The sequence below is a fragment of the Ranitomeya variabilis genome, chromosome 2 (genome assembly GCF_051348905.1).
Source record: "Ranitomeya variabilis isolate aRanVar5 chromosome 2, aRanVar5.hap1, whole genome shotgun sequence".
NCBI classification, from domain to species: Eukaryota; Metazoa; Chordata; class Amphibia; order Anura; family Dendrobatidae; genus Ranitomeya; species Ranitomeya variabilis.
The window spans coordinates 706,476,827-706,503,760 of record NC_135233.1 but is presented as its reverse complement, the minus strand read 5'-3'; the positions used below and the strand labels follow the sequence as shown (position 1 = coordinate 706,503,760).

Sequence of the window (26,934 nt, the reverse complement as noted above, 5' to 3'; positions counted from 1 at the left end):
GCAACTACAGCACCCAGAACTAAAAGAGCCACCTTGTCAGAATGCAGCATTACTGCTGCACAAGGTGGCTTTTAGTTAAAAACGCCTGGGGGGGGGGGGGGGGGGTGACAGGTTCCCTTTAAGTATTATTTTAAATTGCACTATCCTGTGGTTTTCATCTACTTTACGCTCACCACTTATATATTGCTTTCATATACAGCTTTTTAGTAAAAAACTTTTAGGGCTTGTGCACATGTTGCAGATTTGGTGCGTGTATGCAATGCAGATTTGCTAGCAAAACCTGAAGCACTCCTGATGCCAGCAAAGTGAATGAGAAACCTGGAGTGTCCTTGCAGCGCTGGAGTCCTGGGTTCAAATCCCACCAAGGACAACATCTGCAAGGAGTTTATGTTCTCCCCGTGTTTGCGTGGGTTTCCTCCGGGTTCTCCGGTTTCCTCCCACATTCCAAAGACATACTGATAGGGAATTTAGATTGTGAGCCCCATCGGGGACAGCGAAGATAGTGTGTGCAAACTGTAAAGCGCTGCGGAATATGTTAGCGCTATAAAAATAACGATTATTATTATTTGTGACTTGCAGATTTGGCGCAAAACATAATCTACAGCACGTCCATTCTGTGTTGTTTTTTTTATTCCCCTGCATTTTTCACTATTGACCTCACTCAAATCGGTCAAAAACACAGGGCAAAGACGCAGATCAAAAATGGTCATATTTGCAGCTGCGTTTTTTCTGCCAAGAGATGCAGAAATCTGCTACAAATACTCAGTGTTGGCAGGAAAAATGCTGTATCAAATACACCCGTTTGCTACGTTTTTGAATGCGATTTTGATGCATCTTTATTTTTTTTCACATCAATTTCAATGTGCGAAAAGCGCAGAAAGAATTATTTCTGAAATCTCACTTTACTGGTACTATAAGTCTATGTTCATACGTGTTTTTTGCGGCATTTCTTGTGCAGTTTTTAAGTTTTGTTTTACAGCAAAGTGTGAGTTTTCAGAAATCTCATGCACACACATTGGTTTATTTTCCAGATTGGTTTGGAAAACTGCTTCATTTTTGCAAACTGCAGCATGTCACTTCTTTCATCATTTTTTCGGCGTATTTGCAGCGTTTCTTTTTCACCCATAGGAAACAATGGGTATGTGCAAAAATGCAATATTTTTGCTGCGTTTTTGGTGCAAAAACCTAAGGAAGTTAAATCACGCTTTTTGGGGGGCCCCTAAACTTTATCAACCTACACAAGACACAACAAAAATGCAGCAAAACCTTTTTTGTACGCAGCTTCTTTACTGCCAAGAGAGCATGTTTTCCCTGCTGAATAATCCCTCAGCATAAACGTAACGTGTGAACATAGCCTTAAACTCTGCATTTTTCTACAATAAAAATGTGTCCCAACTACCCCCGCAATTTGTGAACAAACCCTTAGTGTCGGTTTTTGGTGCTTTTTTGCTAAGTTTTTCTAAGCCTAAACTTTGCTAAGAGTTAATAGGGAAATATTGATTGCGATACATTTTCTTCTTTGCTGATATATTTTTACTTGCATTTTTTTTGGTGTCCTTTTATTTATTTTTTTTATTTTTTTAATAAAACTCAGCCTGCTTTAATTATGCCTTTTTTCATGCAGTTTGTGGCATTTCTCAAATTGACCTCTATTAATTAATTTTTTTCCCAATGAAAAATTGCATGTATTAATGTATATATTATGGGAGCATTACTATCATTACGGGCCAGTACTATTTTAATAAGGGGTGTAACAAAAATAAAATTAGAAAGGTGATGGAATTGTCCAGTAACAATTAGTGGGACTATGATGTCCAGAATGCTTGGCCAACATGTGGTATAATTAGTATTGGCTTATGAGACTTCTTGGGGGTTTCAGTTTTACAATGCATTGTGCATGGCATACTAATAAAAGGATGTTTTCATGTTGTATTTTTTAGGTCAGAAGACATGCCTGCATCTTCATGGTATCTTTCCCTATCTGTATGTACCATACGATGGATATGGCCAGAAAGATCACGATCGCTATCTCAGGCAGGTGGCATTCAGCATTGATCGGGCACTTAATGTGGCCTTAGGCAATCCGTCCACCAACACTCAGCATGTATTCAAGATCACCCTGGTTTCTGGAGTGTGAGTATGCGTTCATACACTTAGCCTATGTACAGGCATGATGCAGAATGAATTAATTGCATTACTTTTTCTTTTCTTAGGCTGTGTTACTACATTGTGGGGCGGCAGGCTCACTTTATCTCAAGTGATATTCCAAAAGTGTCATTTTGTGTATGGCCTGTCATGGTAGCATTCTTCATGTGTTTAGGAAAATTATTATGCTGGGACAGTCTCAGCATTTGGTAATAGTAATGGCCTCTTTGTATCAGAATGAACATTTTTTCACAAAATTGAAAGAAAACTTTGGTTTATGGCCAACTTCATCTGTAAATTCATAGAATGACATGACAAGAAAATATTAGGGGATATTAGTGGATGTAAAATGAGCAAATAAATGTAATGTGCTGGTCGTTTATCAGTAGCCTGTCACCAGTTTATCTACGATTGCTGTCAGTGTATAAAAAGCATTCTTCTTTACATCCAGAGAATGAAAGCCATAATAGCAGCCACAGTAACCTCATAACAAGAGCCGGTTTTCAACAGTGCCCTGATAATGGGTGCCAGCTTCCAACAGTGCCATAATAACGGGAGTCAACTTTCAACAGAGACTCGGTGCTGGGAGCCGGTCTTTGACCGTGCCCCAGTGCCGGGAGCCGGCCTTTGACTGTGCCCCAGTGCCGGCCTTTGACCGTGCCCCAGTGCCGGGGGCCGGCCTTTGACCGTGCCCCAGTGCCGGGGGCCGGCCTTTGACCGTGCCCCAGTGCCGGCCTTTGACCGTGCCCCAGTGCCGGGGGCCAGTCTTTGACCGTGCCCCAGTGCCGGCGGCCAGCCTTTGACCGTGCCCCAGTGCCGGCCTTTGACCGTGCCCCAGTGCCGGCCTTTGACCGTGCCCCAGTGCCGGGGGCCAGCCTTTGACCGTGCCCCAGTGCCGGGGGCCGGCCTTTGACCGTGCACAGTGCCGGGGGCCGGCCTTTGACCGTGCCCCAGTGCCGGCCTTTGACCGTGCCCCAGTGCCGGCCTTTGACCGTGCCCCAGTGCTGGGGGCCAGCCTTTGACCGTGCCCCAGTGCTGGGGGCCAGCCTTTGACCGTGCCCCAGTGCCGGGGGCCGGCCTTTGACCGTGCCCCAGTGCCGGGGGCCGGCCTTTGACCGTGCCCCAGTGCCGGGGGCCGGCCTTTGACCGTGCCCCAGTGCCGGGGGCCGGCCGGCTTGGCAGGCAAAATCAAAAATAAAGTTATGACAATTGGAAAAAGAAAGGGGAACTACAGCACAAAATGTTGCATTTGGAAGTGTGAACGTGGAATTAGTCTTACGTTGGAGTCTTTAATGGAAGGCAATTACATGTACCCTTCTGTAGCCATATAGTGGCATGCACTGTCCACAAAAAATATACTTATGGCTACGTTCACCATTTGCCCCATGACCTTTCTCAGCCCATCCACCAACTTAACCTAACACAATGCGAACAGAGTCTAGATTTGTTCATTTCATTAGTAATCAATGTAAATTCAATTACAGATGATTTATTGCGTATATTTTTAGATGTAGAAGTTATAATACCTTTCTAACAGCACTGTTTTTTTTTTATATAGCCCATTCTACGGATACCATGAAAAAGAAAGGCAATTCATGAAAATCTATCTGTATAATCCATCTATGCTGAAAAGGTAAGTATTAATATATGATTTTGAGCACTTTTTTTGCCTGTGCTTAGATCTTTTAAAGAGGCATTTTGTGTGTCTAAGGCCAGTTTGACATTTGCGGTTGTGTCCGCAGCGTTTCTTCCGCAAATATCCGCATGCGTTGTGTATTCCTCTATTTAACATTAGGGACGCATGCGTCTGCGATCGGTTGCTTTTTGCCGCGTTTGACGACGCATGCGTAATTTCGTCGTCTGCGGTTTGTGGCGGAAATGCTACATGTAGTAATTTTTAGAGGCATCAATTTGCCTAGAAACGTATGCGGTCGATTGTGTAAGGAATGCGCCAAAAAAAACGCATTGCTGTCTATGTGAACGCATGCGTTTGCTTGCGTTCGTGAACGCATGCGTTGCACCAGAGAAAAACATGTCTAGACACTGATAAGCCACCCCCCACATGCAAGGTGATAAAGGGAGGGCGTGGACATTTGCAGCTCACTACTCAGCAGACAGCCAAGCAGAGCAGACAGACCACAGCACCTTGAAGCAAACAAGCCTCTGAACAATGTGAGTATATTCTAGCCAATGCCTTTATTTTCTATTTTCTGTCTCTACATGTCCTAATTTCTGCCATTTCTTTTTATCTGCATGCATCAGAATGTTGTCTTCTTATTCTGATGAGGAGCAACGTCCTGGGCCTTCTGAAGTAGAACATGTCAGTGAAGTGAGTACTCACCTCCTCAGATTGGTAAGTATTCACTGTCACATCTACACATATGACAATTTTTGTTTTTCATTTTTTTTAGAGTACTACTTCTACTGCGGCAGAGATTGGGCAGGAGCAGCGGAGTCACGGTCGGGTGGCAAGGCGGCAGCGTGTACGTATACAAGACTGACTGTTTACTGTATCCTCACTGTAGTATTCTTGAATCTTCCTTTCTTTACATTCCTATTTCTTTAAATTTTTCTTCTGGAATCCTTTTGTATCTTGACTTTCCTTATTCATGCCATTTCTCAGCCTCTGTTTTCTTTCTTTTACTTATGTTAATGTATCCAACATTAATGTCTTTATTTAATTTTTAGGTTCCAGAACGGGATGAAGACCTCATAGAAAATGACCTCCTCATCTCCCTGGTCCAGGAGCGAGTCCCGTTGTGGGACACCCGGGTTCCACAGCACTCGGACAATGTGACGATCCGGCGCCTATGGAATGAGGTGGCCAAAGAGATGTGGGATGGCTGGGAAAACGCCCCGACTCGGGTCTGAAATGCATTTGGTAAGTATTGCAATGCAGTGTGAAGCAGCAGACACCTTGGCCGTGCTCACACAACTGTGTGTGATGAGAGAAACTCTCAGGAGTTTCTCTCATCACACACAGTTGTGTGAGCACGGCCAAAAGTCCATTGTCTAACCATTATGTTTTGTTTTTTTCAACCGTGGCCAGAGTCAAAACACGTTGGCGTTCGATGAAGGACCGCTTCAACAAGGACCTGCGTCAAGAGAGCCGTGTTCCCAGTGGTTCAGGAGCAAGGATCAGAAAGTACAAATACCATCGCGTTCTGGCATTTTTAAGACCGGTCCTTGCCCAGAGAACGTAAGTATTTCTCCCGTGCATTAGGTTGTGTTGTATTGCCGTAATCTGTATTTTTCTATTCCACAGGAGTTGGTGTCTGGTTAATTTTTGGTATTAATTTTTTTTTCCTTTTTTCACAGCACATGGAGCAGCACTGTTGGCCCAGGTTCTGGAGCGGTCCTTCATCCGACAGCCATGGATCCGTCCCAGCCATCCAGCAGCGCTGCAGCAAGTGGGCCTGCCACACAAACTGGAGACCAGGAAGCTGGTCCATCAGGTCTTCCCCTTTCCCAGTCCTCTGCCACTGCCCCTTTTTTTTTGGGCTCCTCACGGCAGCGGCAAAGGGCATCGGACAGGTCCCTCATGCCCGAGTTTTTGCACTTGAGCTCGGTTTTTCACGAAGGACTCAAGGCTTTGGGTGACCGAATGGATATTTCCCTTAGCCACATGAATACCCTGTATCCAGGAGGTCACCAAAAGCCTTGACTAAGTAAAAGCCGACCTCCAGAGGCCAGCACATGATTTTTTTAACCAAATTGAGCAGGGCATGTCGGAACACCTTACTCCTCATCTCCAGCTTAGTGTCATGCAGGCCTGCAATGCTGCTTACGTGCAGGCTATGCAGCAGAGCCGGTATTTTCAGCTGACAGTGGCGGCATATCCACCTGTGCCTTCACTGTCACGATTAACCTCAATGCCGACCTCTGCTGCATACCACTGCACGGCCACCTCTATTCCTAGCACTGCCGGACACCAGTACAGCACCACCACCATGCCGAGTGCTGTTGGACAGCCCACCGCCACCACCATGACAACCGCTGCTCCTGCTTGGACCTCCTCCGCTGACACCACGATGCAGCAGGACCCAGGCATGGCCTTCCGTACCGCCACCACCACGATGCAGCAGGACCCAGGCATGGCCTTCCGTACCGCCACCACCACGATGCAGCAGGACCCAGGCATGGCCTTCCGTACCGCCACCACCACGATGCAGCAGGACCCAGGCATGGCCTTCCGTACCGCCACGATGCAGCAGGACCCAGGCATGGCCTTCCGTACCGCCGCCACCACGATGCAGCAGGACCCTTGCGTGGCCTTCCGTACCGCCACCACCACGATGCAGCAGGACCCTTGCGTGGCCTTCCGCTCTACAAGCGCTATGGAATCTGGCATGGCTGCACGCTCTACGAGCACTATGGACTCTGGCATGGCTGCACGCTCTATGAGCACTATGGACTCTGGCATGGCTGCACGCTGTACGAGCACTATGGACTCTGGCATGGCTGTACGAGCACTATGGACTCTGGCATGGCTGCATGCTCTACGAGCACTATGGACTCTGACACAGTGCAGCCGGACCCTGACAGGTCACCCACCACGACCATGCCACGACATATGAGCCCACCGAGGCTTACCAGAACCCGGCAATCCCAAAAAGGAAAAAACAAAAACAGCGGACTCTTAGTATTCCTCCCCCTTCACTTCCCAGTGTGTCTGTAATGTCAGGTTTGTCTCACCCTTCCAGTGTGTCTCAAGCCCTATCCCCAAACTACCAGACCCCACAAGTTTCATTGCCCCTTCTCCTGCCACCTCTGCGTCGTCCACAGTTAGCCAGGCCTCACTGCTTCACACCCCCCGTTTACATCACTCTACCCCAACAGGCGCAGTAAATAAAAATTTTGTCTGTAACAAAATAAATAATATTGTTTTTTGCCCCCAATTATGTGTGGTTTACTTGTGTATTTCGCCGCTGTCCACACACACCGTGCGCCGAACACTTACTTTTTTGGCCACATCATAGCTCCAGTAGTTAGCAAATAAAAGACTGCAGCTTTGTGTGTCTTGAGTATAGAGATATGAGGTGGGCCAAAATATTTATACTTGTATAATCTCCATAATCTCTTCCTTCTGATTAGTCTGTGACTAGTGTTGCAGAGTGAAGTGAAAATAGCGGAAATAAAATGCAGAACTATACTCAACAGGTCAGGTGTCCACAAACTCATTAGTTTTAGGACACCTGACCTGCTGAGTAGAGAACTGCCTTGTATAACCTCCATTTTTTCTTCTGTGTACGTAATCTATTTCACACAAAGTGAAGGGACGATGGCGGTCACACACGGCATATCTATGCTCACCTGTACATGTGTCAGAAATAGTGAATTCATGAGGCTATGTGTATCATGAATTCATTATTTCTGACACCTGACTTGATGAGTATAGATTTGTTTTGTATGACAGTCATTGTCTCTTCAGTCTGTGTCCAATGGATACTGCAGAACAGAATCCGGACGCAATGACCGCAACAACCTTCAAAACAACATGGCTGTCATCACATTAACAGTTGGTGGTCAGTATTTTATATCAGTAAGTCAAAACAATGATTGGAACAAATAGAGGAAAATTATAATAATAACATATCTAGCACCTCAGCTATTAACACCCACTCCTGGTTTTAGATTAAAAATACTGATATGAAATACAGACCAAATACAGCTAGTGTGAGGACAGCTTTGGTTTGTAGAGGACATAGGAGACACGATCAAGACACCAAAAAATAAAGTTTATTAACGAGAAATATTAGTAACATTTTAGAAAATAACTGGTAGAGATAAAATCCCAACAGGACATTTACACAACATTGTCCTGCCATGACACACGCCCAATATCCGGATCAAAAGCAGCAAATTGGTCCCACATGTGGCCAACTTCAGCTGTTGACCGCAGCGGGTGATTTTGGTAATCGGGCAGTGGGTGTGCAACTGGTTCATCCAGTTCAATGTTGGGCCACTCCTTAGCCATTATGTAATTGTGCAGAACCACACAGGCTTTGACCACCTCGTCGACTGTCTCCATTTTTAGATTAATGGCTGATGCAAGAATGCGCCATTTTGAGACTAGAATACCAAAGGTACACTCTACTGTTCTTTGTGCCCTGGTCAGTCTGTAGTTAAAAATCTTTTTAGTGAGGTTCAAGTCACGACTGGAATATGGCTTTAGTAGGTTTTCACACATCTGAAAGGCCTCATCACCAACCATAACAAATGGCATTGGTGGACCTTGAGTGTTGGGGAGCGGTCGTGGCCGTGGAAAATTAAAATTTTTGCCATTCACACGGCGGCCCATATCAGAGTTCTTAAAAGTCTGGGAATCGTTGCCACGGCCAAATGCTCCAATGTCCACGGCAATGAAGCGACAGTCCGCATCGGCTATTGCCATGAGCACAACAGAAAAATATTTTTTGTAATTGAAGTACTCCGATCCTGTTCTGGCTGGTTTGATAATGCGGATGTGCTTTCCATCCACCGCTCCCAAACAGTTGGGGAAATCACACACACTCCAGAATTTTTCCCCAATTTCAATCCACATGTCCAAGGTGGGTAGGGGAATACACTCATCCCGGAGTACATTCCACAAAGCCCGGCAGGTGTCTGCAACTATTCCGGACAGGGTGGAAATTCCAAGCCGGTATTGGAAGTGGAGGGATGATAAACTCTCTCCAGTTGCCAGAAATCTGGAAGAAAAAAACAATTACAATCAATTCTATTTATGGTGTTTGTTATGCTAAAGACATAAAGGAAAATACCAAAAAAAACCATGTCAGAACATCAAAAATTAGCACTGCCATTGGTTTAGATTTGTTACGTACCTTAATGTAACCAGCAGACGTTCTTCTGGTGGAATCGCTCTACGGAGCTGGGTGTCCTGACTACGTATGGCTCCTTGGACACGAGCAAGCAAATCCCGGAATGAGTCTCACGACATCCTTGTATATTCCGGGAATTTGTCCGGGTTGTCATTAAGCTCACCATACAGCGTGTGATAGGCTCCACGGCTCTCACGTAATTCAATAATGGGGTGTCTCCAAAAACGCCTACACAGTCTCCTTCTCCATCTTTCGCGATTTCTGTCTTGCTCCCAAGCAAACACACAGGCAAGAAACAGCTTGATGCTTAAATCCAGGTTGAAATAAAAGCTCTCCATGCGAAGATCCATCATGATACAGGAGCAAAATCTGAAGATTTCAGCTGTTCAAGGGTCTATATAAAGATATCCAATAATACACGCCCTCTGTAGTCCCATTGGCGGTGTCTGGTTATCTAGATTTTTCTCCTGTAAAATTTGTCACCATGCGCACCAAAAACGCAAACGCAGGAAAAAACTCATTGAAAAGCGTACAAACGCGGCGTTTTTTAACCGCATGCGTTTAAAAAATGCTGCGTTTGGACGTGTTTCTATGCGTTTTTTCCTGCACTTGCGCATGCGGATTAAGCGCTGCGGATTCTAACGCAAATGTGAAACTAGCCTTAATCACATGCCATTATTTACTGTTTGTCCTGGACTCAAAGGTAATCTGTCAGCAGAATTGTGCTGAGTAAAGGTACCTTCACACTAAGCAACGCTGCAGCGATATCGACAACGATGCCGATCGCTGCAGCGTCGCTGTGTGGTCGCTGGAGAGCTGTCACACAGACAGCTCTCCAGCGACCAACGATGCCGAAGTCCCCGGGTAACCAGGGTAAACATCGGGTTGCTAAGCGCAGGGCCGTGCTTAGTAACCCAATGTTTACCCTGGTTACCAGTGTAAATGTAAAAAAACAAACACTACATACTTACATTCGCGTCCCCCGGCGTCCGCTTCCCTGCACTGTGTAAGTGCCGGCAGTAACAGGGCACAGCGGTGACGTCACCGCTGTGCTTTGCTTTCCGGCCGGCACTGACACATTCAGTGCAGGAAGCTCTGAGCAGCAGCGCGGACACCGGGGGACGTGACAGACATCAGAGGGTGAGTATGTAGTGGTTTGGTTTTTTTTTACTTTTACAATGGTAACCAGGGTAAATATCGGGTTACTAAGCGCGGCCCTGCGCTTAGTAACCCGATATTTACCCTGGTTACCATTGTAAAACATCGCTGGCATCGTTGCTTTTGCTGTCAAACACAACGATACACGCCGATCTGACAACCAAATAAAGTTCTAAACTTTCAGCAACGACCAGCAATATCACAGCAGGATCCAGATCGCTGCTGCGTGTCAAACACAACGATATCGCTATCCAGGACGCTGCAACGTCACGGATCGCTGTCGTTATCGCTGCAAAGTCGTTTAGTGTGAAGGTACCTTAACCTACAGACACTGTCAGGTTGGAGCCATTATACTGATTACAATGATACGTTGATTGATGAAATCTATCTTGTGGTTGTTTAATCTTTATTTTCATTTTTTTAGTTAATGATATTCTCGTGCTCTGGGGCGGCCTGTGGGGGTCTTCATGTGGTGCTTTGATTAGATATTCATACTGATGCCTTATGACAGGTCACTGGTCCCTCAATGACCTGCCCCCTAGTTTACATACTGAATATTATATGTATTGAACACAAAAAAAAATCACATTCAGCAGGTGCTGGCGCTGCAGCATGATCGCATCTATAATATGCATTTAATTTATATTATTCTCTCATATAAATTTATTCAAGAAAAAAAAAAAATTCTGTCTCAAAATGGCACCGCCTGCACAGTAGCATCTATCGGCGATCCGATAGATGCTACTGCGCTGGTGCTGATGACGACCTCTTTCTAGAGGGAAAAAAAATTTGTCTCCACCAAGATGGTGCCTGCGCATTAGCATCTATCGGCGATCCGCTGGCGCCATCTTGGTGGAGACTATCTTGGTTTTTTTTCTCTAAAAGATGGCACCTGCGCAGTAGCATCTATTGGAACCCCATCATTGCACGATGACCGGATATAGCAGCACCATACATATACTTCTCTTTGTGGGAACAGCACATGTCTGAAAGGGGTTAAAGCATTTGCACTGGGAAGTGAGGGGGATATAAAAACAAGGATGGCAACTCTTGATAACAATAACATTAGTGTGTTGCGTTTAAAATCTACAGTATATATCTACCATATATACTCGTGTAGAAGCAGAGTTTTTCAGCACAAAAAACTGCCCCCTCGGCTTATACACGAGTCAGTTGTCCCAGAGCGTTGGCGGGGGAGGGGGAGCGGCAGAGCAGCGGGTCACAGAGGCTGTCACTGTGCCCGCTGCTAAAGAGAAATGAAAATAGCGCACAGCCGCCGGCTTCCCGAAGACATCCTACTCACCTTCCTGCGCACCCTCACTTAATCTCGTTGGTTCCGGCACCACCAGCGATCACATGGCCCCACTCATTAAGGTAATGAATATGCATGCCTCTCCACTCCCATAGGCGTGGAGTAAATATTCATTACCTTAATGAGCGGGGCCACGTGATCGCTCGGCAAGAAGAGTTGCTGGTGCCGGAACGAAATGCAGCGAGGGCGCGCCGGAAGGTGAGTAGGATGTTTCGTTTTTCTTTTCAACATGCATACAAGAATAGGGGATAAGGAGCCATGCATACCAGGGCAGAGACCAGGGAGCCATACATTCAAGGATAGGGAATATGAGCCATGCATACAAGGACAGGGATGGGGGAGCCGTGCATACAAGGACAGGGATGAGGTGACAGTGCATACAAGGACAGGGATTGGGGAGCCGTGCATACAAGGACAGGCATGAGTGGACAGTGCATACCCGGCTTATACTCGAGTCAATAAACCTACCCAGTTTTTCGTGGCAAAATTAGGTGCCGCGGCTTATACATAAGTCTATACGGTATATATTTATAGATATATATTGCTCCAGTCACAAAAAATTCCCCAAGACTCCAGCAATTGGTGTCCTCACTTCCCAGAAGTTTACAGACTGTTTTAAAAATAACAGTGGTTGCTCCAGAATTAGACATTACACTGTACCAACTACTTTGAGAGGTGTTGCTGATACCAATTTTTCAAATGAAAAGGAAAAAATATCTGTATCTTACAACTACTATGTTCTGTTGTGAATAGAATATGGCTATAATAATTATACGCTATTGCGTTCTTATTTTCTCTACATTGTGTACAGCGTCCCAAATTTTTTGTAACTGGTGTAATATATATCTATAAATATATACCGTATAAGCCGACCCGAGTGTAAGCTGAGGCACCTAATTTTGCCAAGGAAAACTGGGTAAACTTAATGACTCGAGTATAAGCCTGGTATGCATTGTCTCCTCATCCCTGTCCTGCTATGTGTGGCTCCCCCTGTCCTGTCCTGCTCTGTGTGGCTCCCCCCCATCTTGTCCTGCTCTGGGAGGCTCCCTCTGTTGTATGCATTGCTCTCCTGGTCCCCTTGTTATATGCATGGCTGGGCTCCCCCCCCCCCCCCCCCCTTTACCATCCTTTTATGCATGGCTGAGCTCCCCCCTGTCCCATCCTTGTATGCATGACTGGGCTCCCCTGTCCCATCCCTGTTTGCATGGCTCGAACCTGCTCCCCCGTCCTCCCCTGTCATACTCGCCCTCCTTGCGCTGTTGCTGCACGTCCCTGCATCTCCGTTGTCCCGATGCCGCAGCTCTTCCTGTGCTGAGCGGTCACATGGTACCGCTCATTAGGATAATGAATATGCACTTCACGTCTGTGAGTGTAGACGTGCATATTTATTACCTTAATGAGTGTTACCACATGACCGCTCAGCACAGGAAGAGCTGCCGCAACTGGACAACGGAGATGCAGGGACGTTCAGCAACGGCGCGAGGAGGGTGAGTATGATGTCACAGCCGCCGGCTCCTGCCACTGCTCCGCTGCTCCCCTTCCCCGCTGGCTTTCTGGACAACGACTCGTGTATAAGCCGAGGGGGGCTTTTTCAGCACAAAAAAATGTGCTGAAAATCTTTGCTTATACACGAGTATATATACGGTACAGACACCTAGCAATGTCCTCTGCTCCTCCTTGGAGCTCTGTTGCCGTCTTCCCTCTCCCAACACACCACCCAGACTGTCTCTCATGTCCAGGTATTTAACCAGGACCATGTGATGATCAGTACACATGCCGGTGTTGGCTCTGCAGGAAGAGAGATGGTGAGCACTCTCCCTCCCACTCTGAGTGCTCACATGAAGCCATCCCATGTATGCAGCTTTCTTTAACCCTCCCAACACTTAGTGTGCTTGAGGAAAAATATCCTGGTTTTATTCCACTGATGCCAAGATGCGCAAAGCTGACGCCCTCTGCCCAAAGTCGGGGGTTTTGCACCTTCAAACACTAAACAGGGAATTCGGTAGAGAACATCCGTGTTGCCATGCAGCTTCCCTGGCCAATGCTCTAAGTGGAAAAGGAAGTCTTGAAGGGCTAAGAACCACCTAGTCACCCTGGCGTTCTTACCCTTCTTCCCTCTTAACCATCTCGGAGGGACACGGAGGGGCATGGTCCGACACTAACTTTACACCTACGGCCTAGCAGGTAGTATTTCAGAGCGTCGACGGACCACTTTATGGCTAAGCATTCTTTCTCAACTATTGTATAGTTCTTCTCGCAAAATGAGTTTCCGGCTCGGGTACAGGATGGGATGCTTTTCACCATTGATTTCCTGTGATATCACAGCTCCCAAACCCAACTTCTGAAGCATCGGTCTGGACATGAATTCTTTACTATAGTTGGGTGCGACCAGAACCGGATGCTTGCACAGAGCCCGCTTTAGCTCTTGAAACTCCCTCTGTGTCAGGAGTCCATTTCATCATCTTTGACTTGGTGCCTACAAGGATGTCTGTTAACGGTGAGGCAATTATGTGGAAGTTCGGATGAAACGTCGGTAATATCCCACAATCCAAAAAAACGCCCTCACTAGTTTCTTGGAGAGAGGCCACTTCTGAATGGCCTCTACCTTATTTAACTGGGGCTTGATCGCACCTCTCCTGACAATGTAGCCTAAGTACCTGGCCTCTTTCTTCCCAATGGCACACTTCTTGGGATTTATAATGAATCCTGCTTTCCTCAATGCATCGAGGATCGCCTGTATCTTTGGCAGGTGCAAACTCCAGTCAGGGCTGAAAATGACAATGTCATCCAAGTAGGCTGTGGCATATTTCTAGTGCTGAGCCAAGAGTCGATCCATCGCCCTCTGGAAGGTAGCTGGGGCCCCGTGCAGTCCGATGGGCATTCTAGTGCACTGGAAACACCCAGCCGGCGTTGAGAAGGCCGTCTTCTCTTTGGCACTTTGGGACATGGGGATCTGCCAGTACCCCTTTGTCAGGTCGAGGGCTGTGATGTACCTTGCGGACCCCAGTCGCTCAATGAGTTCATTCATGCGGGGCATCGGATATGCATCAAAACTTGGAACCTCAATTATCAGGAGGACAATGAGTAAATAATATACCAAACCAAATAATTCAAATTCAACAATTGTTTTTATTCAATAATATAAATTTTAACCATCATAAATAAGTACATAGGTCTTAATTAAGATCATGTGAATCACACCAAAGTGTTAAATATGACACAGAGAGGAGCGTGTCAGACTAAGATAAATAAATATTAGGGGATCATTATAATAATACATGCTGGGTAGCAATGTGTCCACTAAATTAAGTACATCACTGATTGCAATTGCAATCCCTATTACTCGCAACACAATACACACACCATATACTGCAGATGACTAATCCCACATTTGTATGCATTAATGACAGCAATAATTACCCATACTAAGGTCCAAAGTCCTGCTCCAATCTGTGTCAAGTAACCCCAAAGCACGTTTCGTGTATAAATAGTGTCGCTTCCTCAGGGGGCGTGGTTTAAGTGATAGATCAGTCCGGTTTAAATAGTAAGCCGTTCCGGTCACAAGACCGCGCGGCTACCTATCAGTACCCGCTGGCAGTGCGCACGCGCACCGCGTCCCATCGTCATGTCAACAGGAACCCGGAGAGGACGTCCCCCTATGATCACGTGGGCGGGCTGGCGCCGAGCCTCACACCTCGCTCACACAGGACGGACGGCCAAGCAAGGACCAGAAGAAAGACTGCATGGGACACGGTGCGCTTTACAATTAGAAATTGTGCTGAAACAAATACAATTAAATATATATAAAAGTGTTCGTGCTGGACATTATAAAGTGCTTCGTGCATGTCATTTACAAATAATGGTCTTATATAGCCATTGAAATAAAGTGCAGTGTGCCAAAATGTCTTAAAGTGTGTTATCATAAATGTTGAAATATGAATAGACCCTAAAAAGACCATAGGTACCACATATAAAAAACATGACATAAATATTACTATATATAGACATGTCAAACGAAACATGGCCCCTCCCTACTCCCCTCCAGTCAGCGCCCCCTCCATACTCCCCTCCAGTCAGCGCCCACATAGCGTTTTAGCAGTCCGTTAAACGGACTGCGTTACACCGCAGCATAACGCGGTGTAACTCAGTCCGTTAACACTGCCATTAACCCTGTAAGTGTGACCAACTTTTTACTATTGATGCTGCCTTATGCGGCATGCAAGGTCCCCATGCAAGGACCCTTATTTTTGCCACTAAAAACTGGGAAAACTTATTGACTCGAGTATAAGCCTAGGGTGGGAAATGCAGCAGCTACTGGTAAATTTCAAAAATAAAAATGGATACCAATAAAAGTAAAATTAATTGAGACATCAGTAGGTTAAGTGTTTTTGTATATCCATATTGAATCAGGAGCCCAATATAATGCTCCATATAGTTCATGATGGGCCCCGTAAGATGCTCCATACAAAATAGGCCCCATATAATGCTCCATAAAGTTCATGATGGGCCCCATAAGATGCTCCATATTAAAATATGCCCCATATAATGCTGCATAAAAGGTTAATGATGGCCCCATAAGATGCTCCAGAGAATATTATGCCCCATAAAAGTTGATGTCCCCATAAGATGCTCCATAGAAAAATGTGTTTTTGTATATCCATATTGAATCAGGAGCCCCATATAATGCTCCATAAAGTTCATGATGGGCCCCATAAGATGCTCCATATTAAAATGTGCCCCATATAATGCTGCTTAAAAGGTTAATGATGGCCCCATAAGATGCTCCAGAGAATATTATGCCCCATATAATGCTCCATAAAAGTTGATGTCCCCATAAGATGCTCCATAGAAAAATGTGTTTTTGTATATCCATATTGAATCAGGAGCCCCATATAATGCTCCACAAAGTTCATGATGGGCCCCATAAGATGCTCCATATTAAAATGTGCCCCATATAATGCTGCATAAAAGCTTAATGATGGCCCCATAAGCTGCTCCAGAAAATATTATGCCCCATATGCTGCTCTATAAAGGTTGATAGCCCCATAACATGCCCCGTATAGCGCTGCACAAAGGTTAATGATGGCCCCATAAGATGCTCCACAGAATATTTTGCCCCATATAATGCTCCATAAATGTTGATGGCCCCATAAGATGCTCCAGAGAATAATATGCCCCATATGCTGCTCCATAAAGGTTGATGGCCTCATTAGATTCTCCATAGAATAATATGCCCCATATGCTGCTGTGATTTAAAAATAAAAATAAAAATAAAGACATACTCGCCTCTCGTCGCTGGGGGTCTGGTGCCAGTGTCCTGAGCAGGCGGGGACACTGTCGCGCTATGGGGGCCTGATTCCGTGTCACCGCTGGCTCAGGCCCCTTGCTCTTGCGATATTCATCTGTCCCTGTTCCACCTCCATGCGCCGCTGTGTCTTTCGGGTCTCTGCAGTGACTGTTCAGGCAGAGTGCGCTCACTAACCATGTCATCACGCCCTCTAATCTGAACGTCACTGCCAGAGGACTCGGAAGACAGAGCCTGGCGGTGGGTCGGGGACAGGTGAAATTGGCTAGCTCTCTTCCTCTCTAAAGAGACAATTTGCATAATTCGCATATTACCCAGAGGAGCATTGCGGCTTTAAGTCTCCTCATCTTGGCATGCTTAGCATGTCGATCTCCGCAAGGAGAAACAATATTTTTAGTAACACACACTAATATTCATTAATGGCAAAACATGACAATACATACTTGGCAACACTCCCAGGACTTCCGGGAAGTAGAGCAGATTTCCAGGAGGAATTGTCATATTCATGTGATGAAGGCATGGCTGGGAAAAGGGACTTGGTTACATGAAAAAAAAAAAAAATACCAGCACACTTTGTATGCCATAATTTATTTATTTTCCCAGGAAAAAGAAAAAAACAAGAGCCAAACAAGTTGTCAGACATGGTTCACTGCAGTTGTTTGTTCTGCTTTCTCTGTGCTGGAAAAGCAGCTGCATTTCTATGTTTGAAAAGCTCAGCAGCCTTTTTGCAAATGGATCTATATTGAATTTAGTAAGGTTTTTTTTTTTTGTTGTTGCCTTAGGGGCCACAAACATGGTTTTGGGATCATTCTCTGTAACAGCTCACCAAAGGTTCCTCTGAAAATGGGTGAATTATGGAGTTTTTCAACTGTTGTAGTTGTTACTGTTTACCGTAGTTCCTGTAGATGCAGTTTTAGAGATTAGTGGATTCTGCAAAATTCACATTCATGTTAGATTATTCAAGTGGATTTTCCAGGAAAATTCGATGCTTGGAGAAGTTATTGTATGTGAGTTCAATGTACCTTATGCTATGGGGTTTCTCCAGGCCCTACAGCATAATAAACATAAAATGGAATTAATTAAAAAAGTGTATGCTCCTCTCTGGCTCGTCATCATTAACTGTCCGGCACTGGCATCTTCTGATCTTCATCACTTGCATAGAAGTCCTCTCATACCGAGCTTCCGGATCTGATGAGGTCTGGGAGAGTTCAACCAAAAAAAAAAGCAGGGATCACCCCAAAAAATATACATTTTTAAAACCAGCAGAAGGAAGATTAAAAACCCTTAAAGCCCATGGCTATTAAACCATATTAGAATTGCGTGTTGTTCTGACATGGTCTAACAGCCATGGGCTTTTTAAGTGTTTTTAATCTATCTTCTGTTTTTACATGATTAATAAAAATCAATTTTTTTTTTTTTGGTGATCCCGGTTTCTTGCATAACTTTTTTTCTTGGTTGGTCATGTCTATTTAGTAAGTATGCATGAGGTGATCCCATTAATTTTTGATGGTGCCCACGTCTTTAGAAATGTCTGTCTGGGAGAGTTTTGGGCAAACAGTTCAAAGGTCATAAAGTGATAATGCCACAATTTTACCAGACTGGTGACTGAAGCGAATCACAAAAAATCAGTATTTTAGCACATGCATATTTTTGGGAAGAATCAAGTAGAATTCAATCTCACTCACATTTATTCTCTCATCTCTTGTACAGTTTGCTTTACTAAATATCTTAAAAAAACAAAAACACATTAAATTTTATATGTCAGAAGATATGCACACTTTTGTCTTTTTAAAAGGTTTTTTCACAAATATACCGTATATACTCGAGTATAAGCCGAGATTTTCAGCCCGTTTTTTTGGGCTGAAAGTCCCCCTCTTGGCTTATACTCGAGTCATACCCAAGGGTCGGCAGGGGAGGGGGTGCGGGGGCTGTCTAATTATACTCACCTGCTCCTGGTGCGGTGCAGTCCCTGCTTCCCCTGCGCCGGCAGCTTCTTCCTGTAGTGAGCGGTCACATGGTACCGCTCATTACAGTAATGAATATGCGGCTCCACCTCTATGGGAGGTGGAGCCGCATATTCATTACTGTAATGACTGGTAATTGTGACCGCTCAGTACAGGATGAAGCTGCGGGGAAGCAGGGACTGCACCGCGCCAGGAGCAGGTGAGTATAATGGGGAGGGGAGCGCTGCGCGATATTCACCTGCTCCCCATTCCACCGCCGCTCTGTCTTCAACAGTGACGCTCAGGTCAGAGGGCGCGGTGACGTAGTTAGTGCGCGCCTTCTGCCTGAACTTCAGTGCTGAAGACACAGCGGCGCCAGAACGAGGAGCAGGTGAATATTGAAAGTGCCTGGGGCCTGAGTGATGGAGAGGGGAGTATGTGATTTTTTTATCGCAGCAACAGCAAATGGGGCAAGTGTCTGTATGGGGCATCTATGGGGCCATAACGTTTGTGCAGCACTATATGGGGGCCATAACGTTTGTGCAGCACTATATGGGGGCCATAACGTTTGTGCAGCACTATGTGGGGCCATAACGTTTGTGCAGCACTATGTGGGGCCATAACGTTTGTGTGCAGCACTATATGGGGCAAATATCTTTATGGAGCATCTTATGGGGCCATAATCAACATTTGTGCAGCATTAGATTGGGCAAATGTGTCTATGAAGCATCTTATGGGGCCATTATTAACCTTTATGCAGGATTATATGGGGCATATTTTAATATGGAGCATCTTATGGGGCCATCATGTACTGTATGGAGCATTATATGGGGCTCCTGATTCAATATGGATATTCAAAAACACTTAACCTACTGATGTCTCAATTAATTTTACTTTTATTGGTATCTATTTTTACTTTTGACATTTACCAGTAGCTGCTGCATTTCCCACCCTAGGCTTATACTCGAGTCATTAAGTTTTCCCAGTTTTTTGTGGCAAAATTAGGGGGGTCGGCTTATTCTCGGGTCGGCTTATACTCGAGTATATACGGTATTAATAATTTCTGGATACATTTACTACCATTCATGCTGCTTTTTATCTCCCTGTAGATCCTTTACAGGCCAAACATTATTAGCAATGACCTTTTTGTTTTCTTTTTAATTATATTTAGTATGTGCTACAGTGATGTTAAAATTATCGCATTTCTAAGCATTGCTAACACAAGCATGTTCCTTTTTATTTCTCAGAGTGAGTGAATTGCTGCAAGGTGGAGCTGTGATGAATAAGTGCTATCAGCCCCACGAAGCCCATGTCCCCTATCTTCTGCAGCTCTTCATTGATTACAACTTGTATGGGATGAACCTGATCAATCTGGCTGCTGTAAAGTTCCGAAGAGCTCGGAGAAAAGGTACGTCCTCACAAGGGACTTTTGCTCCAAAAATAAATTAATTTTCTAATATATTGCTGTGATCAGAACAACTCCCGTTACTCTGCGTGGCCCAATAATTTAAGGGTAGCAACAAAAAGTAGAATTCCTAATTTTATTTTTTTTTTTCTCAAGCCTGTACTCTTAAAAAGTTAATGCTCTTAATATGTTAATGCTCTTAATGCTCCTGCATTCCTATGCTTTACAAAGCGATCAGACTACAAAAAGTAAAAGTCCCATAATGGGACAAAGTGAAAATAAAAATTGTAAAAATATTTTTTTAAATATTTAAAAAAAAAACATAATTATAAAATATATATATATATATATATATATATATATATATATATATATATATATATATATATATATATATATATATATATATATATATATATATATATATATATATATATATATATATATATATATATATTGTACCCAGAAATTAATATTTTTGTGCAAAAAAAAAATTCACATAATTGGTATCACCGTGTCCGGAACGACCCGATCTATAAAACTGTTCCACTAGTTACGGTAACCTCTTTAGTGAATATCGTAAAAAAATTATAATTAAAAAACGAGGCTTTATCATCATACCGCCGAACAAAAAGTGGAATTAAATGCAATTAGAAAGACTAATGTAAATAAATAAGGTATCTGTGAAAACTGTTATCTTGTCCCGCAAAAAAACAAGCCGCCATACAGCTCCATCTGCGGATAAATAAGTTATAGCTCTAAGAATAATGTGATGCAAAATAATTATTTTTTTCTATAAAATATTTTTTGTGTCCTAGCACTAAAATGCAAAAAACTATATAAATGTGGTTTCACTGTAATCGTACTGACCTGAAGAGTAAAACTGCCTTATCAATTTTATCACACACGGAACGGCATTAAAAAACCCAGAATTAAAACCAGCACTCAGGAATTGTTTTCTATCTCCCAAAAATCAGAATAGAAAGCGATCAAAAAATTTAATGTGCGCGAAAATGGTACCAATAAAAACGTCAACTCATCCTGAAAAAAACAAGCCATCACATGACACTCTGCAGAAATATGGAAAAAAAAATTTTTTTTTAGTGTGACAGCAGCCAAACATTAAAAAATCTATAAATCTGGTATCGCTGTAATCGCACCTTACCAAACAATAAAGTTGTATAATCACTTATACCACGCGAGAAATAGTGTAAAAAAATTAATAAAACCAATTATTCACCTGCTGTTGATATGTTCGTTCTGCCTCCCAAAGATCTCAGTGTGGCACCGCTCATATTTATTATTTATTCTGCGCCTAGTGCTTGCCCCGGGTTTCCGTGTTAGGTTCACATTGCGTTAATGGGTGTCCGCTAGCGGACTCCGTTACATGGCGCAATTGTCGCAATTAACGCTATGTAACGGGTCCGTTAGCGCACCCATTGACTGCAATGTGCTAACGGGTCGCTAACGCATCGCTGACGCATGCCATTTTTGGCATGCGCTAGCAATGTCCCGTTATTTTCAAACGGACCTCGAACGCTGCTTGCAGCGTCCGAGGTCCGTTCCTCGCTAGCGCAGATCGGGCATCTGCGCTAGCGGGATTGCCAAACGCGATCCCTTTTGGGACATTGCGTTAGCGCAATCCTCTAGCGTATGCGCTAAATGGATTGCCCTAATGCAATGTGAACCTAGCCTAAATCTCGGAAATATCTGAATCAGACAGAATTCCTGGTGGAAGATTCCCTATAATGAGGCAAATGGAGGCACTGTGGTTGCCGTCTGACCTATGATCCGGTAATGTCCGTCTTTTTAGGCATGCATAAAAGCACGGCCCGTCACAGTTTTGTGCCATTTTGAAGTAAATGGGCAACCCTGAGTCCAGACGGAGTTTAGAGTAACTCTTATGCCTCATTATAGTGAGTATGTCCCTTGGGGCTTTCATCTGAATTGTGTCACTCGGAGATTTAGATGGAACCCCAAAGTAAGTGCTGAGCATAGAGCGGTGGATAAATGTGATCCCAAATGTTGCTTAAAATGTTCCCAATAAAAGCTTCCATTCAATCCACAAAAAAAGCAAATCCCCCACTCAGGTCTGCCATCTGTTACCGTAAATATAGGGGGCTTTCACATTACTTTTAGTACAATAGCTCTGGAAAAGCAAAAGGCTTCTCGCCCAGTAAAAACAAATTCAGCAAATTCTGCGCTCACAAATCCAAAGTCCCTCCTGAGTCTCTTCGTAAGGCTAACAGTACTGTACAGCCACATATGGGATATTTCTACATTCAGCAGAAATTGTGGGACATAATTTGGTGCCATTTTTACTCATTTCCCAGAGTGAAAATGTAAAATCTGGAGCTTAAACAAAATGTAACTATTTTTGTCTTCACTGCCCAATGGTGTAAAATTCTGTGACCCACCTGTGTCATCAATATGATCACTGCACCCCTTAATGAATTCATTGAGAGGTGTAGTTTGTAAAATGGGGTCATTTACCAGGGGTTCTGCTGTTCTGGCACCTCAGGGGCACTGCCAATGTGACATGGCACCCTCAAACTAGTCCAGCAAAATCTGAACTCCAATATGGTGCTTCTTCCCTTCTAATGTGCGCACTGTGCCTCAAAAGTAGTTTTCGAACACATATGGGGTATCGGAGTGCTCAGAAGAAACTGCACAACAGTTTGATTTTTTTTATTAAATAGCACTGTAAATGATATAGGGAGAAAAAAACACTTAGTATTTTTACAGTCAGTATTTTTTTTAAAATTTGAATCAAGATGATTCAGATGAATCAATAACCTCCCGCCATCATCTCTGTGGCCCCTTCAACACAATCGTGGGGTGTCTATGATTTTCTATGGACTCTGGAAGTCTAACTGTTTTAAAGGGAATCGGTTACGAGGTTTTTGCTACCTAGCTTTTCAATAGCATCATTTTGATGTACATGCAACTTGTCCAACACTAAAAACAAGCCCTCATGTTAGCTGCATCATTGAAATTAAAAAAAACTATTGCTTTTAGAATCCACATTAAAGAGATTTAAAAAAAAAAAAAAAAAAAATTATCTGTAGACTTATATATTGAAAGAGACTTCCACTTCACACATACACACCTGAATGAGCTAGTTATGTCTGTGAGCAAGTCAAGTGACCCAGAAGATGACCACAGCTATGCTGGATATTGGGGACGGTGGCAATCGGGAAGTATTTTTATGCATTTGCCCATTATTACATATATATATTCAGCTTTTTGCTGAGAGGACCATAATGTAGGAGCAGATTCTGATTACAGGGATGTGTCACTTTCTGGGCTGTGCTTTCCTGTTTCAATACAATCATCATTTTATCAGCAGGAGATTTTTATTGCAGGGCAGAGTGGTATGTGCAGGGTAGTCTAACCACACCCCCATAAAATCACATTGTATAAATTATATAACTTTCACATTGAGATATAGAATATCAAAAATAAAATCGAGAAAATCACATTGTATAAATTATGCAACTTTATTTGCATTTTGCAGTGAGAAATAAGTATTTGATCCCTCTGGCAAACAAGACTTAATACTTGGTGGCAAAACCCTTGTTGGCAAGCACAGCAGTCAGACATTTTTTGTAGTTTATAGTTGATAATGAGGTTTGCGCACATGTCAGGAGTAATTTTGGTCCACTCCTCTTTTCAGATCATCTCTAAATCATTACGATTTTGAGGCTGTGGCTTGGCAACTCGGAGCTTCCACTCCCTCCATAAGTTTTCTATGGGATTAAGGTCTTGAGACTGGCTAGGCCACTCCATGATGTTAATGTGCTTCTTTTTGAGCCATTCTTTTGTTGCCTTGGCTGTATGTTTTGGGTCATTGTCTTGCTGGAAGACCCAGCCATGACCCATTTTTAATGTCCTGGCGAATGGAAGGAGGGTGTCACTCAGGATTTTACGGTATATGGCTCCATCCATTCTCCCATTGATGCGGTGAAGTAGTCCTGTGCCCTTAGCAGAGAAACACCCCCAAAACATATTTCCACCTCCATGCTTTACAGTGGGGATGGTATTCTTTGAGTCATATGCAGCATTTCTCTTCCTCCAAACATGGTGAGTTGAGTTAATGCCAAAGAGCTCAATTTTGTCTCATCTGACCACAGCACCTTCTTCCAATCACTCACAGAACCATCCAGGTGTTCATTGGCAAACTTTAGACGGGCCTGCATATGTGCTTTCTTGAGCTGGGGGAACTTGCGGGCACTGCAGGATGTTAAACCTTTAGGGCGTAATGTGTTACCAATGTTTTTCTTGGTGACTGTGGTCCCAGCTGCTTTGAGATCATTAACAAGTTCCCCTGTGTGGTTTTAGGCTGATCTCTCACCTTCCTCATGATCATTGATACCCCATGAGGTGAGTTTTTGCATTTTGCCCCAGATCAATGTCAATTGACAGTCATTTTGTATTTCTTCTGTTTTCTTACTACCGTATATACTCAAGTATAAGCCGACCCGAGTATAAGCCGAGGCACCTAATTTTGCCACGGAAAACTGGGTAAGCTTATTGACTCATTTATAAGTCTGGTATGCATTGTTCCCTCATCCCTGTCCTGCTATGTGTGGTTCCCCCTGTCTCCTAGTTGTATTCATGGCTAGGCGTATGCATGGCTCAGCGTCCTCCCCCTTCTGTGCATGGCTCGGCATCCTCCCCTTTCTATGCATGGCTCGGTGTCCTCCCCCCTTGTGAGCATGGCTCCCTCGTCCTTGCGCAGTCCTGCTCATCCCTGCATTTCCGTTGTCCGGCGCTGGCAGCTCTCCTCTGCTCAGCGGTCACGTGGTACCGCTCATTTAGGTAATGAATATGTGCTCCACGCCTATGGGAGTGGAGATGCGTCCATATTCATTACCTTAGTGAGCGGTACCACGTGACCACTGAGCAGATGAGAGGAAAGCTGCCGGACAACGGAGATGCAGCGACAGAGGGTGAGTATGATGTCACAGCCGCTGGCTCATGTCGCTGCTCCCCCTCCCCCGCCGGCTCCTGCTGCTGCTCCTGCTCCCCCTCCGGCTCTCTGGTACCGTGACTCATGTATAAGCCAAAAGGGACGTTTTCAGCCAAAAAAAAAGTGGTGAAAATCTTGGCTTATTCAAGAGTATATACGGTATTTCACCAACAGTTGTCTCCTTCTCACCAGCATCTTACTTATGGTTTTGTAGCCCATTCCAGCTTTGTGCAGGTCTATGATCTTATCCCTGACATCCTTAGAAAGCTCTTTGGTCTTGCCCATGTTGTAGAGGTTAGAGTCTGACTGATTGAGTCTGTGGACAGGAGTCTTTTATAAAGGTGACTATGTAAGAAAGCTGTCTTTAATGCAGGTAACGAGTTAATTATGAGCATCTAACTGGTCTGTAGGAGCCAGAACTCTTAATGGTTGGTAGGGGATCAAATACTTATTTCTCACTGCAAAATGTGATTTTCTGGATTTTATTTTTGATATTCTGTCTCTCAATGTTAAAATTAATCTACCCTTAAAATAATAGACTGTTCATGTCTTTATCAGTGGGCAAACTTACAAAATCAGCAAGGGATCAAATACTTATTTCCCCCACTGTGTAATATCTATAACAAACGCTGATGCGTTTCTGACATTTATGTCCTATATCGATGTTTTCGATAGATATATTTTATTTTTTATTTTTTTCTATAGATATAGGCCACATAAAATGACATGTTATTGGCATCACCTTTAAATGAAGTTTCTAGGATATGTTAGCAAATACATATAAAATGGTGCACAAAGGGTAGAACATGCACAAATCAAGGCTATCAGTGAAAAAAGTGATGCCTGCTGGGATGTTACAGGGTATAAACTAAGTACAAGCGTTTGGTCCTTGGGGACTATATTGCCGATGTCCTGAAGAGGGTAAGCTTTTAGTTATTAAGCATTCATAAGCACGACATGACAGATCTGGGTGCGTGCACGCTCTGGCGAGTCAGGATCTTTTAATAAGAGGTCACATAGCAGCTGCTCCACCTCCGGCTGCTGCCTGTCAGTTAGTGCATCTGGAAATGATTTAGCGCTCGCTCTGGTCAGACAGCACTGAGTCATGCTAAGCTTCATCTGGTTTCTTGTTTCCATGGAGCTGTTTGTCCAACTTACAGTTGGTAAGTATTTTCTGAAGGACAGGGATCCAGAAAGATTTTTTTCCCAAAGCATGTACCTGCCACTTACTGTGCATCTGTAGGACTGATATAGCTGCTAGTCAAACCAGGGACCATTGCTTACATGCAAAATGTTTCTGGTTATACAATGAATGTATTTCTGTCTCACATACTTTGCAGGAATGTGTTACCTTCATTTTTACTAAAGCCAACAGTCCCATAGACAATGAGAGGAGCAGTGACCGCACCTATCCAACAGGGCACACAAGTCCAATTCTAAGGATCATTGGGGCAACTCCCCAAATAGAAATCTAGCACCTAAATTATAGGTGGAAACTTTTAATGTTGGAAATATCCCTTTAATATAATGCTTGAAATGAGAAAATATTAATAAATGCATATGCAGGCTGTGTGGAAAGATAAAAAAGTTAAATGCCTGTGTGTATGTATAAAAAACAATAATATATACTGTACTTATAAATAAACTTCTCTACACTGAAATTACAACACCAAGAAGAAACAAATTGTGGCATTCTGTTAGGCCGGGGTCACACTAGCGAGTTTTACGGACGTAAGAGCGCAGAAAATACGTCCGTAAAACTCGCCAAACAAACGGCACAATTATTCTCAATGGGGCTGCTCCTATCAGCCGCATATTACGGTTCAGTATTATACGGCTTTCTACGGCTGTACAAAATCGCAGCATGCTGCGT

General features: G+C 44.0%; 2 protein-coding genes across 2 annotated transcripts in view; both read left to right on the top strand.

Annotated features, from left to right (window-relative positions):
- Nucleotides 1-26,934, top strand: part of REV3L (REV3 like, DNA directed polymerase zeta catalytic subunit) — a 263,811-nt gene that overhangs the window by 122,535 nt on the left and 114,342 nt on the right. The window contains exons 2-4 of the mRNA XM_077289474.1: nucleotides 1,941-2,133; nucleotides 3,704-3,778; nucleotides 19,932-20,092. Coding sequence (XP_077145589.1) covers nucleotides 1,941-2,133; nucleotides 3,704-3,778; nucleotides 19,932-20,092 — 429 coding nt within the window. The remainder of the gene's footprint in view (nucleotides 1-1,940; nucleotides 2,134-3,703; nucleotides 3,779-19,931; nucleotides 20,093-26,934) is intronic.
- LOC143807665 (uncharacterized) lies at nucleotides 4,380-5,048 on the top strand. The gene is made up of 3 exons (XM_077289475.1): nucleotides 4,380-4,474; nucleotides 4,557-4,628; nucleotides 4,834-5,048. The coding sequence occupies exons 1-3, from the start codon at nucleotides 4,409-4,411 to the stop codon at nucleotides 5,014-5,016; spliced, it is 321 nt and encodes a 106-aa protein (XP_077145590.1). The 5' UTR covers nucleotides 4,380-4,408; the 3' UTR covers nucleotides 5,017-5,048.

Bases quoted from the DNA above. Each gene is read 5' to 3' on its own strand.
- LOC143807665 (XM_077289475.1), top strand. From the start codon at position 4,409: ATGTTGTCTTCTTATTCTGATGAGGAGCAACGTCCTGGGCCTTCTGAA. The intron at 4,475-4,556 runs GTGAGTACTCAC...CATTTTTTTTAG, and splicing joins AAGTAGAACATGTCAGTGAA to AGTACTACTTCTACTGCGGC. The intron at 4,629-4,833 runs GTACGTATACAA...TTTAATTTTTAG, and splicing joins GGGTGGCAAGGCGGCAGCGT to GTTCCAGAACGGGATGAAGA.